The 17,010-nt window shown below is 43.1% G+C and overlaps 1 protein-coding gene across 1 annotated transcript in view; it reads left to right on the forward strand.

Moving 5' to 3' along the window:
* LAMA1 (laminin subunit alpha 1) overlaps positions 1 to 17,010 on the forward strand; it is a 141,469-nt gene that overhangs the window by 32,393 nt on the left and 92,066 nt on the right. The window contains exons 10-14 of the mRNA XM_061595855.1: positions 5,375 to 5,535; positions 7,906 to 8,046; positions 11,692 to 11,865; positions 14,156 to 14,257; positions 15,913 to 16,124. Of these exons, the coding sequence (XP_061451839.1) occupies positions 5,375 to 5,535; positions 7,906 to 8,046; positions 11,692 to 11,865; positions 14,156 to 14,257; positions 15,913 to 16,124 (790 nt within the window). The remainder of the gene's footprint in view (positions 1 to 5,374; positions 5,536 to 7,905; positions 8,047 to 11,691; positions 11,866 to 14,155; positions 14,258 to 15,912; positions 16,125 to 17,010) is intronic.

Consider the following 17,010-nt stretch of genomic DNA (forward strand, 5'->3'; position numbering starts at 1 on the left):
TAAAATACACATATAAATACAATCATAACATATTCAATTTACCCACATCTGTACACTATAGAATTAAAATTAACTAGTGATTCTGTATGCCCGCTGAAACAGCCATGTTTTTAGTCCTTGGCAGAAGCCTACCAAAGAGGGGACATGGCGTAGGTCATATGGCAGAGAGTTCCAGAGGGTGGGGGCCACAACCGAGAATGCCCTCTCTCTGGTCCGCACCAGTCTAGCTGTTCTAACTGGTGGGACCGAGAGAAGGTCTTGAGAGGCTGATCTCGTCAAGCGGCATACTTGGTGATGCTGGAGGCGCTCCTTTGGATACACTGAATCGAAACCGTGTAGGGCTTTAAAGGTTAACACCAACACCTTGAATTGGGCTCGGTAAACAACTGATAGCCAGTGCAGATCTTCAAGCACTGGGGTGATGTGATCCCTCCAGCAGCTATTCTTAATCAATCGTGCCGCCACATTCTGTACCAGCTGTAATTTCCGGACCGTCTTCAAGGGTAGCCCAACGTAGAGCGCATTACAGTAGTCTAAGCGAGAGGAGACCAGGGCATGCACTACCCGTGGGAGCAGATGAACCGGAAGATAGGGTCGCAGCCTCTGTATCAGATGTAATTGATACCAAGATGCCCGGCTCACTGCTGATACCTGAGCCTCCATGGACAGCTGGGAGTCAAGAATGACCCCGAGGCTGCGAACCTGGTCCTTCAGGGGCAAACTAACCCCATTCAGCACCAGATCAATATCTCCTAATCTTCTCTTATCTCCCACCAGCAGTACCTCGGTCTTGTCAGGGTTCAGTTTCAGCCTGTTACCTCCCATCCATTCACTTACGGACTCCAGGCACTTGGAAATAGTCTCCACAGCCAACTCCGGTGAGGACTTAAATGAGAGATAGAGCTGAGTGTCATCCGCATATTGGTGGCACTGCAGCCCAAATCTCCTGATGATAGCCCCCAGCGGCTTTACATAGATGTTAAATAGCATGGGAGAGAGGATAGAGCCCTGTGGCACACCACAATTAAGAGGCCAAGGGTCTGAAACCTCCCCCCCAATGCTACTTGTTGGTGCCTATCAGAGAGATAGGATCGGAACCACTTTAGCACAGTGCCCCCAATTCCCATTCTCTCCAGGCGATCCAAAAGGATACCGTGGTCGACAGTATCAAAAGCCCCAAAGAGATCCAGGAGGACGAGGAATGAGTATTCACCCCTATCCAACGCCCTCCTCAAATCATCCACTAGAGCGACCAAGGCTGTTTCAGTTCCATATCCAGTCCTGAAGCCCGATTGGAATGGATCTAAATAATCTGCTTCCTCCAAGTGTGTCTGTAGCTGTTTGGCCACCACGCGTTCGATCACCTTGCCCAAAAATGGTAAATTGGAGACTGGGCGGAAGTTATTCAAATCTTGGGGATCCAAGGAGGGCTTTTTTAAGATGGGCTTTATTACCGCCTCCTTGAGGGCAGATGGCAGTGCCCCCTCTTCCAAGGAGGCATTTACCACCGCCTTGATCCCTTTGCTCAGTCTCTCTTTACAACTCACAATGAGTCATGTGGGGCAAGGATCAAACAAACAGGTGGTCGGTCTCACAGTAGAGAGCACCTTGTCCACTTCCTCAGAGGGAAGAGGCTGAAACCGATCCCACCGGACCGGATCGCAACTGACCGTCTCTGGCCTGCTTCCTGTATCCACGGCGTACGGAATCGAACTCTTCAGATGATCGATTTTATCGGCAAAATGTTTCACAAATGCGTCACAGGAGGCTTTAGAGTGCTCCAAGGGTTCCTGCGCAACTGGACCAACCAGGCTTCGGACCACCTGGAACCACCTCCTGGGACAACATTCTGCAGATGCAATAGAGGCAGCAAAGAAACCCCTCTTTGCTGCCTTTGTTGCCACTTGGTAGGCCGCTATTGCTGCTCTAACCCGTGTCCGATCGTCTTCTGAGCGAGATTTCTGCCACCGGCGTTCTAGTCGTCTCACCTCCTGCCTCAAACCCCGCAACCGTGGTGTATACCATGGCGCGGTTTGAGCTCTATTCAGGGGGAGAGGACATTTCGGGGCCACCCGGTCTATTGCCCCGGAGATCTCCCTATTCCACTCTGTCACCAGGGTTTCGACCGGGCGGTCTTCAGTCAGCTCCAAATCTCCCAGCGCACTCAGGAATCCTATTGGTTCCATCAAGGCGTCTGGGGCGGACCATCCTAATAGGTCCCTGTCCCCTGCGGAGGGTGTGCGGCAATAGGAGGTCCATTTTCACCAAATAGTGATCTGACCATGACACGGGGTCTGAAGAAATAATCCCCATTTTCAGAGCACTACCTTCCCCTCCCGAGACAAATACAAGGTCGAGAGCATGACCGGCTACATGGGTGGGCCCAAAATTACTAAGGTGCAATTCCCAGGAAGTCATGGTTTCCATGAAATCCCGAGGGGCTCCAATGAGAGCCGCCTCAGCATGCAGGTTGAAATCCCCCAAAACCAGAAGGTTGGGGGAAAGAACCCGCACAGCCGAGACGACCTCCAGCACGTCGGTCAGGGAGTCAGCTGTGCAGCGGGGTGGGCGGTACACAAGGAGAATCCCTAAACTGCCCTTAGCGCCCAACCTCCAGTACATGCAGTCAACAAACTTGGTCTCGTGGAGAGGGGGTCTGGCAAAAATCAAGGACTTCCGATAAATAACTGCCACTCCCCCTCCCCGCCTACCAATCCTCGGCTGCTGCGCGTACTGGAAACCGGCTGGACACATGGCCTCAAGCACAGGAGCTGAGGCCTCATCCAGCCAGGTTTCCGTAATGCACATCAGGTCTGCGTTCTCATCCATGATCATGTCATGGATGAGAGATGTTTTCTGTACCACAGACCTGGCATTACACAGCAGCAGTTGAAGATTGGTTGGGGCTGCACCAAACCCAGTTATCTTCTGGTGGTGAGCAGGCCCGGAACATGGAATGGATATTAAACATCTATTCCTCGTTCCCCAAAACTGGCCTGGCCTGCCCCTCACACCTATCCGGCATCTGCCGCCTAGCCTCTTAATGTCGTGGCCTCCCACCCTCCCCACCGAAACCTTTTCCGCCAAGCACATGTCCCTCTCTTACCTGGGCCCAACAGAATCTCCCACCCCCCACGGGGTTAACAAGCCGTTATTATCCTCCTCTCTGCAAAATTCTAATTCCCAAGCGGTCTTCTCCTTTCTCTTATGTACACCGCAAGGGACCGGTGGGCAACGCATAACACAGGGTTGCCCCACAACTCTGCCACTCCCCACAACGCCCCCCCACCGCATGTAAGAATGAGGTTTATTCACAATTTCAGCTGGGGAGTAGGCAAATCCCATAGGTGTTGAAGTTCAAAAAGATAGTGTGTTATGAGGCGAGGGTACTGTGAAGTCAGATGAAGGGTAGGACTAAGGAAATTTGGCCAAGAAATTCTGACTGACTGAGGACTATATTCAGTGGTGGGTTTGCACTAGTGGAAGTGCTTTTGCTAGTGCAAGGGAAGACACCCCATTTTTACCAACCTACCAGTTGCAGTTCTCTATGCCATATACTACACTGTACTAGTGGGTCCCCCAACATTCAAGAGAAGCTTTTGTGGGGCATGGGGCTTCACTGTGTAGGAGAGAATCAGGAAATCTAAGGTGCCCTGCCTTGTGGAAGCACTTCCAGTAGCACGAAGCTACAACTGAATGCAACACTTCATACTTAAACCAAGATTAGCCAGTGGCCTAGAAAGGCTCATATGTGGCTCTCCGTCAGTCAGTAACATGGCACGGAAAAATAGAGGAGGTCAAACTTTACCAATCTTCTTACACTGGCTGGCATTGTAGCATATGGTGAAAGGCTTCTATCACCAGACCGTAAGGATCATCATAATAATAATAAATAAAATTTTATTTTTAGGCCGCCTATCTGGCTGAGTGAACAGCCACTCTAGGCGGCGTACATAATTAATTTTAAAATACAGTTATAAAATACACAATTAAATACAATTATCACATATTCAGTTTACCCCCATCTGTGCACTATAAAACTAAAATTAACTAGGGGTTCTATATGCCTGCTGAAATAGCCATGTTTTTAGTCCTTTACGGAAACCTACCAAGGAAGGGACATGGCGTAGATCGTATGGCAGTGAGTTCCAGAGGGTGGGGGCCACAACCGAGAATGCCCTCTCTCTGGTCCGCACCAGTCTAGCTGTTTTAACTGGTGGGACCGAGAGAAGGTCTTGAGAGGCTGATCTCGTCAGGCGGCATACTTGGTGATGCTGGAGGCGCTCCTTTAGATACACTGGACCGAAACCGTGTAGGGCTTTAAAGGTTAATACCAACACCTTGAATTGAGTTCGGTAAACAACTGGTAACCAGTGTAGATCTTCAAGTACCAGGGTGATGTGATCCCACCGGCGGCTATTCGTAATCAACCGTGCCGCCGCGTTCTGTACCAGCTGTAATTTCCGGACTGTCTTCAAGGGTAGCCCCACGTAGAGCGCATTACAGTAGTCTAAGCGAGAGGAGACCAGTGAATGCACTACCCGTGGGAGCAGATGAACCGGAAGATAGGGTCGCAATGGATCTAACACTATGGGAGCCAGAACCTAGTGTATTTATACAGTAATAACTTCGTTAACAAATCCTCCAGAAAAGAAGCTTCTTTTAAAAAAATGTTTTTTGGGTGTGTGTGCGTGGCAGGGTGCACACTCTGACATGGTCAACATGTGGCTCCTTGTCTACTGGTTTGCAGTGGCTGCAGGCAGCTCTCCCATGTGTGGATGGAATGGTGCTCCTTGCCAGGTGGCGGAGGCACCTCCACAGTAAACAGTGCTTTGGGTGCCCTAGAAGCACTATTTACTGCAGACACATCTGCTGGAGTCTAGGGGTGGATGGCAGAAAGAGGGCAAGCACAGGGTGGTGGCTGCCCCTTGTCTGCTTGCTCAAGTGTACGGAGAGGAGAACTGTGCTCAGAGCTTTATATTGCTATAGCAAGATGCTACATGATAAAAGAAAAAAAGGCAAGACAGGCCCCCCTGGATGCATTTTGGAGGAAGCCTTCAGGTGGTCTGTATGCAAGGCTTACCTTGCCTGGTTGTTTCATTTCAGACATGAGTATTGTTAGTTTTGAATAAAAAGTTTGCTGAAATATTGAACTAGTCTTCTTTTTTTGGTATAGGAACCTATCCCGATACTTTCCATGTTATTTCTACCTCTGGTACCAAAGTTTCTGTTAAAGAAGTAATGTCCAGGAATGCATGGACTTTGTTAATTTAGTCTTTCCAGTTAAATTAGGTATTACTGTATAACTGCATATTACTGTATATGTTTGTGATAAGTGTTCCTTTCTCCTATTTTTTTGGTTTCCTTTTTCAAGGTGTTCAGCCTGGTCAGTGTCATTGCAAGGAAGGCTATACAGGAGAAAAGTGTGATCATTGTGCCTTTGGCTACAGAGGTTATCCAAGCTGCATTCATTGTAACTGCAGCCTTATTGGTAGTATTAATGATGACCCATGCACAGAACCTTGCCTTTGTAAAGTAAGTGTACAGCTGAGTCTCGGTTTGATTTATTGTGAAATTTGAAATGGTATTTATAAATGAATTTAATAAGGAAAATGTTTTTTGTTCATGGTAAAGAACACAACCTTTGTGTAGCAGTTCACTGGAGCTTAGGTAAAAATCTCTCTGTGATGGGGATTTAAATTAAGCTTCATGGTATATCTGTCACAAGTTTCAAAAGGCACTGCATAACAAAGAATGTGTGAGAGCAACCGGGGCTGTAAAAGGGTGGTTAAAAAGAATGTCAAACAGGTAATCGAGGACAGCAACATATTTGGCACTGAGGATGGCATTGGAAATGTTTGCCATTCTCTTTTACACAACTGTCCACATATGAGGGCTAGAAGCTTGCTTCTCGAGAGCTGACATTCTTTGATTTCAACTAAAAACCTGCAAGCTATATAAGAGCTTCATTTTCCCAGTCCTAAATTAAAACACTTAGTTTTACTAGTATGTGTCAAATTAAGAAATTGGAGACTGAAAGAAATACTACATGCGAAAAGGATCTTGGTAGTGTTGTTGATCACAAGCTGAATATGAGCCAACAGTGTGATGTGCTTGCAAAAAAGGCAAATGCTATATTAGGCTGCATTAACAGAAGTGTAGTTTCCAAATCGCGTGAAGTAATAGTTCCCCTCTATTCGGCACTGGTTAGGCCTCATCTTGAATACTGCGTCCAGTTCTGGTCTCCGCAGTTCAAGAAGGATGCAGACAAACTGGAACAGGTTCAGAGGAGGGCAACAAGGATGATCAGGGGACTGGAAACAAAGCCCTATGAGGAGAGACTGAAAGAACTGGGCATGTTTAGCCTGGAGAAGAGAAGACTGAGGGAAGATATGATAGCACTCTTCAAGTACATGAAAGGTTGTCACATAGAGGAGGGCTGGGATTTCTTCTTGATTGTCCCAGAGTGCAGGACACAGAATAATGGGCTCAAGTTGCGGGAAGCCAGATTTCGACTGAACATCAGGAAAAACGTTCTGTTAGAGCCATATGGCAATGGAACCAATTACCTAGGCAGGTGGTGTGCTCTCCAACACTGGGGGCATTCAAGAAGCAGCTGGACAGCCACCTATCAGGTATGCTTTAATTTGGATTCCTGCATTGAGCAGGGGGTTGGACTCGATGGCCTTATAGACCCCTGCCAACTCTATGATTCTCTGAACCTGATTAAAAATGATTCTATGACCATCAAACAAATACTAAATGTATCAACAGAGAACTGACATGGGTTGATAATGTGCGGTTTGGGAAAATGTGTGATAAAGTCCCCTTATAATAATACATTAACAATATGTTCACAGCATGGCGCTTTTGGTTTTTGATATTAATGATACTGCAGTAAAATTGTACTGTTGATGGTAATACGGAACACTTCTAATCTTGCTAACTGAAGATACTTTAATAAACTTTAATTCCGTGTGTCTCTTGCTCTACAGTTAGAGTGGAGTGGATGTTTAGTGTTTTGCCATTTTAAAGCATAAAAATTCTATTCGTTATGAAATTGAGGCAATTTGTTCTCTAACAAATGCAGGGATGCTGTAGAGCATCCGTTTATGAGGTGTGCCGGCTGACCAAATTTCAGAGGTATCATGTGAAAAATGGAATTGGCTACAGCAGTTTTAAATTGTGGCTGGATGAATGAGGCTGTGCCATGGCCCCATTCAGTGAGCTAGGCATGGACTCCAAGACATTGAAACCTTAGTTCAGATTCTAGTGCTGACCAGGATTAGGCGCCTGAGGTGGAATCTTTTCCTCCCTGACTGAACCAGCAGCCCAAAGAGAGAGAAAAAAGGCTAGGATATAAATGATACTGCAAAAGCTGGTTGTTCAGCTCATCCAAGCTAGCAAGCAGAGCCCTGAAGGCCTATCTCACCAAATGCCACTGAAACTATAGACACTTATGTGGCATTGTCCCCTAACGAATGCATATAAGGAAACCAGGAGGTTGATGTGCTGCTAACTGACCACTGCCTCATGTTGTCCTCTGTTTTAATATTACTGCCCAAAATTTGTAGAGGAAGAGAGCAGAAAAACTAAAGGGATCAAGCCTAATTTGGTGCATCAAACCTAATATGTGAAAACATAGAACATATTTAATAAATATATGTAGTGGAAATTAAGGTGCGAGTCTTAAGTTAACATTTTCATGCTTATTAATAAATTTCTAAGAGCCTCAACATTTCTTTTAACCTGAAATATTTTTTTAATCCTAGGTTGGGCTTGTTGTTGTTGTTGTTGTTCTTTTATAACCTCCTGAAAAATGTTATGCCACAATTACTTCCAACCTATGGCATATGCTGGTTTTTATGTATTGACCGTAAAAGAAATATTAAATGCTTTTTGCAGGAAAATGTAGAAGGAGAAAATTGTGACCACTGCAAACCAGGATTCTATAATCTCCAAGACAGAAATCCCCAGGGCTGTACTGAATGTTTCTGCTTTGGGGTTTCTGATGTCTGTGAAAGCCTTCCATGGCCCATCAGTCAGGTATAATTTTACTAATGTTCCATGACCAAACACCTCATCAGTTTTCCTCATGTTGTCCTATAAAGGGCCATAGCTCAGTGGCAGAGCACATGCTTTACATGCAGAAGGTCCCGGGTTCAGTTCTCCAAGGAGGGCTGGGAAAGACCCTGGCTGAAACCTTGGTTTGTTGCTGCCAATTGTAGTAGACAATACTGAGCTTGTTGTTGTTATGTGCCTGCAAGTCGATTACGACTTATGGTGACCTATGAATCAGCAACCTCCAAGAGCATCTGTCATGAACCACCCTGCTCAGATCTTGTAAGTTCAGGTCTGTGGCTTCCTTTATGGAATCAATCCATCTCTTGTTTGGCCTTCCTCTTTTTCTACTCCCTTCTGTTTTTCCCAGCATTATTGTCTTTTCTAATGAATCATGTCTTCTATAATAATAATAATAATAATATTTAATTTGTTTGTCGCCTATCTGGCAATTAGCCACTCTAGGCGACGTACATTAAAATGAGATAAAATACAAAAATTTCAAATGCAATCACATAATAACAATAAATAAAATATTGGACAGTCATCGATACATATAAAAACAGTTATATTAGCAGCATACGATAGATGACAAAATCATGGAGATTTACCCGTCCCAAGGACCTCATAGGCCTGTTGGAATAGCCACCTCTTCAGGGCCTTGCGGAATACGTCTAGGGAAGGGGCATGTCGAAGATCACATGGGAGGGAGTTCCAGAGAGTGGGGGCCACCACAGAAAAGGCTCTCTCCCTAGTACACACCAACCTAACTGTTTTGGAAGGCGGGATTGAGAGAAGGCCTTGTGTGGCTGATCTAGTTGGGCGGCATAGTTGGTGGCGGTGGAGGCGCTTTTTCAGGTAAGCAGGGCCGAAACCGTTTAGGGTTTTAAAGGTTAATACCAACACCTTGAATCGGGCCCGGAAGACAACTGGCAGCCAGTGTAGATCAAGTAATACTGGCGTGATGTGGTCCCGGCGGCGGCTGTTGGTAAGTAAGCGCGCCGCTGCATTCTGTATAAGTTGTAATTTCCAGGTCGTTTTCAAGGGTAACCCCACGTAAAGCGCATTACAGTAGTCTAATCGAGAGGTGACCAGGGCATGTACCATGAGCGGGAGCTGTTGAACAGGGAGGTAGGGTTGCAGCTTACGTATAAGATGTAATTGATACCAAGCTGCCCGGCTCACAGCCGAAATCTGAGCCTCCATGGACAGCCTGGAATCAAGAACAACTCCGAGGCTGCGGACCTGGTCCTGTAGGGGCAACTTCACCCCATCAAACACCAGGTCAACATCTCCTAACCCTCCCTTGTCTCCCACAAGTAGTACCTCGGTCTTATCAGGGTTCAACTTCAACCTGTTCCTGCCCATCCATCCACTCACGGATTCCAGGCACTTGGACATGGTCTCTATAGCCCTCTCTGGTGAAGATTTAAATGAGAGATAGAGCTGAGTGTCATCCGCATATTGGTGACACTGCAGCCCAAATCTCCTGATGATCTCTCCCAACAGCTTTACATAGATGTTAAATAGCATGGGAGAGAGGATAGAGCCCTGTGGCACACCACAATTGAGAGGCCAAGGGTCTGAAACCTCCTCACCCAATGCTACCTGTTGGCGCCTATCAGAGAGAAAGGAGTGGAACCACTGTAAGACCGTGCCTCCCAATTCCAAACTCTCCAGGCGATCTAAAAGGATACCGTGGTCTACGGTATCAAAAGCCGCTGAGAGATCCAGGAGGACAAGGAAGGTGAATTCTCCCCTATCCAATGCCCTCCTCATATCATCAACCAGAGCGACCAAGGCTGTTTCAGTTCCATGACCAGTCCTGAAACCCGATTGGTATGGATCAAGATAATCCATGATGTGTCCAAAGTATGATAACCTCAGTTTCATCATTTTAGCTTCTAGTGACAGTTCTGGTTTAATTTGTTCGCAGTCCATGGTATGCGCAAAGCTCTCCTCCAGCACCACATTTCAAATGAGTTGATTTTTCTCTTATCTGCCTTTTTCACTGTCCAACTTTCACATCCATACAAAGAGATCGGGAATACCATGGTCTGAATGATCCTGACTTTGGTGTTCAGTGATACATCTTTGCATATGAGGACCTTTTCTAGTTCTGTCACAGCTGCCCTCCCCAGTCCTAGCCTTCTTCTGATTTCTTGACTGTTGTCTCCATTTTGGTTAATGACTGTGCCGAGGTATTGATAATCCTTGACAAGTTCAATGTCCTCATTGTCAACTGTAAAGTTACATAAATCTTCTGTTGTCATTACTTTAGTCTTCTTGATGTTCAGCTGTAGTCCTGCTTTTTTGCTTTCCTCTTTAACTTTCATCAGCATTCGTTTCAAATCATTACTGTTTTCTGCTAAGAGTATGGTATCGTCTGCATATCTTAAATCATAAATGGTCCATGCCAAGTAATAATTCTGAGTGTGTAATGCAGTAACTTTTGTCTAGGCTGATTTCAGAAGTTCACAGGATTAGGATAAGTCCCAGGAAGTCTTGTGTCTGTCTTGAGTAGGAAAAAAAAAGTCACAACAGCTGACAGGATTTTTTTTTTAAAAATCCTTTTTATTTTATTAGTGGCAACAAGCTAGTAGTGAAATATTAGAAATAAAGCAGTAGTTTCTACCACAGATAATAATATGGGATATAATTACTTAGCTTTGGATCCAAAGAAGTGTGAACTGAATTAGTTCATTTACTTCTACTGTTCCATGAACTGTTGCTCAAGCACTAGCTGAATACTTCACACAACAAGAGCATCTGGAAATGTGGCACACTGTGCAAAGGAACTACACAATTACATGCCTATAAATGGGCTGCATGTCTTCCCTGTTGGAAATAAAGCCCTAATTGCTTGGAGAACAGATAGATCCCCATTTGAAAGCAAGCCTTGCATTTGTGCCTGAGTATTTAAAGTAGCCATGCTTTCAAGTGACTGTTGAAAGTGCTTTCAAACCGGGAGCTGTGTGTGCTTTAGCATTATGGCTTGGCTGAGTTGTGTTCCAGAACATGTGGAGGGCTCCAGGTTGGGGAAGGCTTCATTAGAACTTGCATTGCATAGTTGCATGCATTGGTTTTGTTGCCACTTTAATATGTTAAGAATAAAAAAGGGGAAAACCCCAAGATGCTGGAAAATGTGGTGTTTATTTTGAAAAAAAGCCCAATGCATTTCAGCCACTATATCGTCTGGCCTTCGTCAGGGGATGGACTGGTCTGCAATATTCTTTTCTAGCAAGATTGCTTGAAATGATCATTTGGCTTAACATTATGTGCAAACCCAGGCTCATGGTTTGGAGAGAAACTAGTTTATTTTCACAATGTGAAGTGCGAACCAGTCCATGGAATCCTGACCATATGGAGGCAGGTGTTCTGAGGAAACAGGTTATGTTGGTTACTTATGAACTGGACTGTAGTAAACATGATATAGCTCTTCCAGTCAAGAGTACATAGACCATTTTCTGCATTATGCACTTTCTGTGATGTATTTGGGAGATAAAAGTGCCGTATGCTTCAACATGGGGCAAATTATGAAGACTAAAATGGATACTTTAGGTTTTAAAAAAATATGCACTTTCTTGCTGAGATAAATGTTTTATAGTTTCCCTTTTGATTTTCCTTAAGGTGTCTTCTATGATTGGGTGGCTGGTGACTGCTCCCCTTACCACAAAAACCATACAGCCTCAACAAGACCACTTTGACAGACCTCATCAAATAAGTATTAATAATATAGAAGCTGAAAAAATACTAAAGTCTCCTTATTACTGGTCTGCTCCTAAGCCGTATCTTGGAAATAAAGTAAGTAACCTAGAGAAAATAGGTTGATTTTTAGTGTAACCCTTTTATGTCTTATTTCAGGGGCCTACAACCTTTGGGCCCTACAACCTGTTTGAAATGTTAAAAAATACATTTTATTAACATTTCCAAACACGAACAATAAAACTACATGAAGTGTCTCATACAAAGAAATGAACATTTTGAAGCACAGTAAAACAGTGATAAGCAGTTGAAGAGATTTGACTAAACAAGAGTATAATGCCAAAAGGAAAATTGAGAGGTTGGAGAATGGATGACATATCTAATAAATGGAAACCAGGTGTCTTGAAATCTATCTCTTTGGATTTCACCCCGGGCCTTCTTACATTGTTCAGTCAGTTTTTCATCAAGTGCTCGTTGAGAGACTTGGGAGTACTACCTGTGGATAGAAAGTTTGCTCAGATCCTTCCAACTGAGCACTACGGAACACTATTTCCATGTGTGCTGCAAGCAATAATTTGAGTATAAGATCCTTGTGTATTATTACTTCCAGCTTGTCCTCCAAAAGTCCTGCATCTTCTCACAAGACCACCAAAGGTGATAGAATGTTCCCCTATCTGTGCACCCTCTCCAAATTAATGGTGACAGACTTTTAACCTGACAGGGAGCACATTTGGAATTTTGAGAGAGTGGTGTGGTCATCACACCTTCTAGGTGCATCTCTCTTCTCTTCTCTGGATCAACCTCCCTTCTTGACAAACAGAAAACACACACACTTATACACACTCACGCTTGCTTTTTTATGGGGTCTGGATAAAAGTTGGATCCAATAGAAGCAAAATGAATCCTCTTGAATTTTTATAATTTGTTTTATATAAGGTACCCCCCCAATCAAAATAAATTTTACATTGGTAGACTGCATCAGAAAAATCACCACAAAAATTGATACTCATGGATTTTCACAGCTTCTACCCAGAACAACAAAACACCAGTCAATCACACAATACATCTGTGACCTATGATGTAATTGTGGTTTTTAGGGGATTCCTTTTTAAAATGATGAGGATTCATTAGGATCTATGCCTCAGATCCATTTTTTTTATCATGACAGCAGCAGAAAGTACTGGATCCATGATTTTTACAGCTTAATCAGTGGAGAAAGACGTGATTTGTGATCTGATGTTGGGTGGGTGCGGGTGAGAGGAAACCTGTAAAAAAATAGTGTTGTTTCAAGAGGATCCATATTACTGGATCAGTGTGTGTGTGTGTGTGTGCTTGGACATTTGCCTCCCTCTCCCTCTCTGGCGCTCCATTCTCTTTGGCAGTCTATTCAGGTCACCTCTCTCCCATCCAGACGCCTGCATCACCCCACTTTCTCACCCCGGTCACTTTGTTTTGCTCCTTCTTGTCTCACAGGCTACTTTCTGTTCAGCTGCTCATGTGCCAATCTGAGCCGTGAAAAAAACACAAAGCTGAACTAAGAAGTGGGCAAGATTAATGCTCTTCTAGCTTCTTCTTCAAGCTCTATGCACTTTTCAAGGGGGAAAAGTAATCACCCTTTCTGTGTCATGATGAAAGGGGCAGTGAGTTTTGGGACCGGCTCAAAGGCTTTGTAGGTGCCAGGAGAAGTCCTCAGCTTTGCTATCATGCCCACCAGCACCACACTAAGATGTTTGGTCTCCTCATTATTTTATTCCTTTACTGTCCTTGTATTGCATATTTATTGTACTTGGCATGTGGTGTAAATTAGGAGTCACCAACCTTTTGGGCCTTTGGTATATTTGCAAACCAAAAAAACTGTTATGGGCACCATGTACACACTGCAGTTATGCACACATGGCATGCCTTCCCTCCACTAGCATGCACCACAATCATACTTGTGCACTCTCCCCGCCTCCAATCAATAATTAGGCTTGAAAATAATTTGGCACATGCTTAGTCTGGAGAGAGTTTAACCATGAGTCTGGGATTAAATGACACCCTAAGCCAAAGCGTGGCAGCAAAAAGAACTGGGAAGGAGGAAAGTGGTTGTGAGCTCCTCTCTGGGAGCCTACATGCTCACACAAAGCCAAGATTTGGCGTAGTGTGATATGTGAACTGGGCTACTGTCAGAAGTATGGATTTAATCATTTGTACTTAATATAGTGATTTGTGTTATCAGTCCTTTGGATGTATGTTATGGATAAGTTCTTAATAGATTATGAGATCTCACTAGTTTTAAAAAGTTAGAATGTGAAAATGGTCTTTTTAGCACTGCATGTGAGTTTCACTCTTCACTATTGTACTGAGGAAAAAATCTTTTTTTAAAAAATGTTTACTCTTATTCTTCCAGCTCACAGCCTTTGGTGGTTATTTGAAATATACTGTGTCCTATGACATTCCCATGGACAGTGTTGATGGTGATTTGGTGTCTAATGTGGATGTTATTGTCCAGGTAATTTAAGTCTATGTGAATTAAGATGATGGTTTTTACACTGTCTGACTGGGATCCAAAGAGTATGAATGCACAAAGTACTGCTAAGCATGCATGAATGGTGGTGGTAATGGTTGCTTGTTTATTTTCCCCTTCTAGTGGAAACTCCTTGTGCACCATGGAATAGTGGTTTGGTGGGTCTTGTGACCTTTTAGAGATAGCTTTATAGAGGATGGATTGCTGATAGAATGAGGAGTTTGAAAAGCTCTTGTGTGTTTATGCGGCCCTTTGGATCCTTGCCTTTAAGCTTTATTTTTAAAAAAATAAATGCAATCAATGATGTATTTGCATTGCTTAGCATTTTGGCTCCTGTCAATTAGTGAAGTTTTAATTCAAAGCCTAAAGCTATGGATTTGAAAGTTGCTTAAGGCTATGAATTTGAAAGTCACCTCTGCCATAAACATGAAAATGAAATGGACTGCCTTCAAGTCGATCCCGACTTATGGCGACCCTATGAATAGGGTTTTCATGGTAAGCGGTATTCAGAGGTGGTTTACCATTGCCTTCCTCTGAGGCTGAGAGGCAGTGACTGGCCCAAGGTCACCCAGTGGGCTTCGTGGCTGTGTGGGGATTCAAACTCTGGTCTTCCAGGTCGTAGTCCAGCACCTTAACCACTACACCACACTGGCTCTCATACTAGGTGGCCATAAGTAAGCCACATTCTCTCAGCCTCAACCTGAATCTGTAATATGGGGATAATAATACTAGCCTCATGGGGGTGTTGCAAAGATTTCAAGAATACAATATATGTGAAGCAATTTGAACACCCAAAAGGGCTATATAAATGTTAGGTTCTCCCCTCTCTCAGTAATTGACTGATTACTGATTGTAAACACACCATTCATCCAATTCCCAACTTCTTTTTTTTAAGCATGGTTGTTCATTTTTGTATTTACAATTACCTTTTGATATACAGTACAATAATATTATTATTTTTATTATTAACAATATCATTATTCATTCATTTATACCAAAAGAGATTTCAAGGCAACTTACATTAAGAAGTACAATACAAATACAAAATGCAATTAAGAATTAAGACAGATAACAAGTAAATGATCTTGAATTTAGCTTTGTTTGCATGCTTGCAAAACTTGGGTAAGATTACAGAAGACTGCTTTAAATCCTGTGTGTATGATCTTCACATTGTGTGAATATGCAAATACACACTGGGAGGAAATGGGTATTTTTTGGCTGCAATCCTATACCCCATTTACCATCTGGGAGTAAGCTCCATTGAACTCAGTGGGTCTTACTTCTGAGTAGTCATGCATGGGATTGCACTGTTGGTTTCCTCTTGTCCTAGTTCAAAGGATACTTGGTTTGATGTAACTGTACAGTCCCCCCTTATGTGCAACCATTGCTGTTCCTTCTGAACACACCACAGAGAAGCAGATTCTATTGATTTCCATTGAATTAAAAGGATTCCATTAAATTGACACAATCAATTTAAACAAAACTTTCCTTGTGGATTGAATTGTGAAAAGGTTGGAAAGTTGATTCTGGAATAAGAGGGCATTTTTTTGTGAATGTTCCATAAATTTTATGGTTAAACAAATATCCATTTACCTCTTGAAAAAAAATCTCTTGGTACAGTCATATATCTTTCATTTCAGGGCAATGGCCAAATTTTATGTACAAGATCTGAAGGGTTGTCTTTGCAGCCATATGAGGAGTATTCCAGCACTGTGCGGCTTATGTCTGAAAACTTTGTTGATTTTAATACAAAGAAGTTAATAGATCGAGATATGCTGATGACAGTTTTAGCAAATGTCACCCATCTTCTGATCAGGGCCAGTTACAACATTGCAAAAAAGGCTGTGTACAGGTAATGGGCATGAGAAAAAGTTTAAAAATAGTGTTTCTATTGAGTCAGCTGAGTATTCTTTAATGAAAACAAAAGTGTAAGAAGTTTTATAATGCTTTGTTTTATTATGTTAATAATTTTCTGTCAAAAACATTCTATTGTAACTTGACCAATGTCAGCCCCAAATATGTTGGAGTGTAGGTATTCAGCTGTTTCACTATATTGCTTAAATCTTAACCTGAAGACATGGAATATTGGGTTGCAAGATATTCCTTACTTATGGGTGGAGTGGGCTGATGTAAAAAGGGACAGAGATCCGGCACTTGTAACCGTTTTGTAGAAGAGGGAATTTCAGCAGGTGTAGCTTATTAAGTAACTCATTAATTGAGAATACCAGAGCTCTACACAAAGCAGATGCCAAGTCTTCACAGACATATTGAAATTTTATTCTGGCCAAGCAAAAACCCTTTCCATATTATATTAGTAGATTTTATACATAGTTCTTTCAAGGCATTGAATTTGGTCTGTTTTTTTAAAATAGAGATTGAGAGAGAACACCCTTGTCTGTGATTATACAGGTTATTAAGGAAATTGGTTTGGTCTTGCACATGCATTGTTAACAAAGCAGCTCATTTATAAAAGACCACTTGCAGAGCAAGAAGGATGGGCCTTTCTTTCTTGCAACCTATTAGAGCCTTTAAGTTGGAAAGTATGTGCTTCTGAATTCTAATAAGCTGACATTTTGTTAATCATTGTTCTGCTCTAGACTGTGTGAAACAAAGACTTTATATTATCAAATCTCACATTTATTCTTTATTCTTCTCCTGCTGGGAGGAAGGGTGGGATATAAATCAAATAAATAAATAAAATAAATAAATTTTACCCATACAAGATGAGCCTATTGTGT

The sequence above is a fragment of the Rhineura floridana genome, chromosome 1 (assembly GCF_030035675.1).
Source record: "Rhineura floridana isolate rRhiFlo1 chromosome 1, rRhiFlo1.hap2, whole genome shotgun sequence".
Taxonomy (NCBI): Eukaryota; Metazoa; Chordata; class Lepidosauria; order Squamata; family Rhineuridae; genus Rhineura; species Rhineura floridana.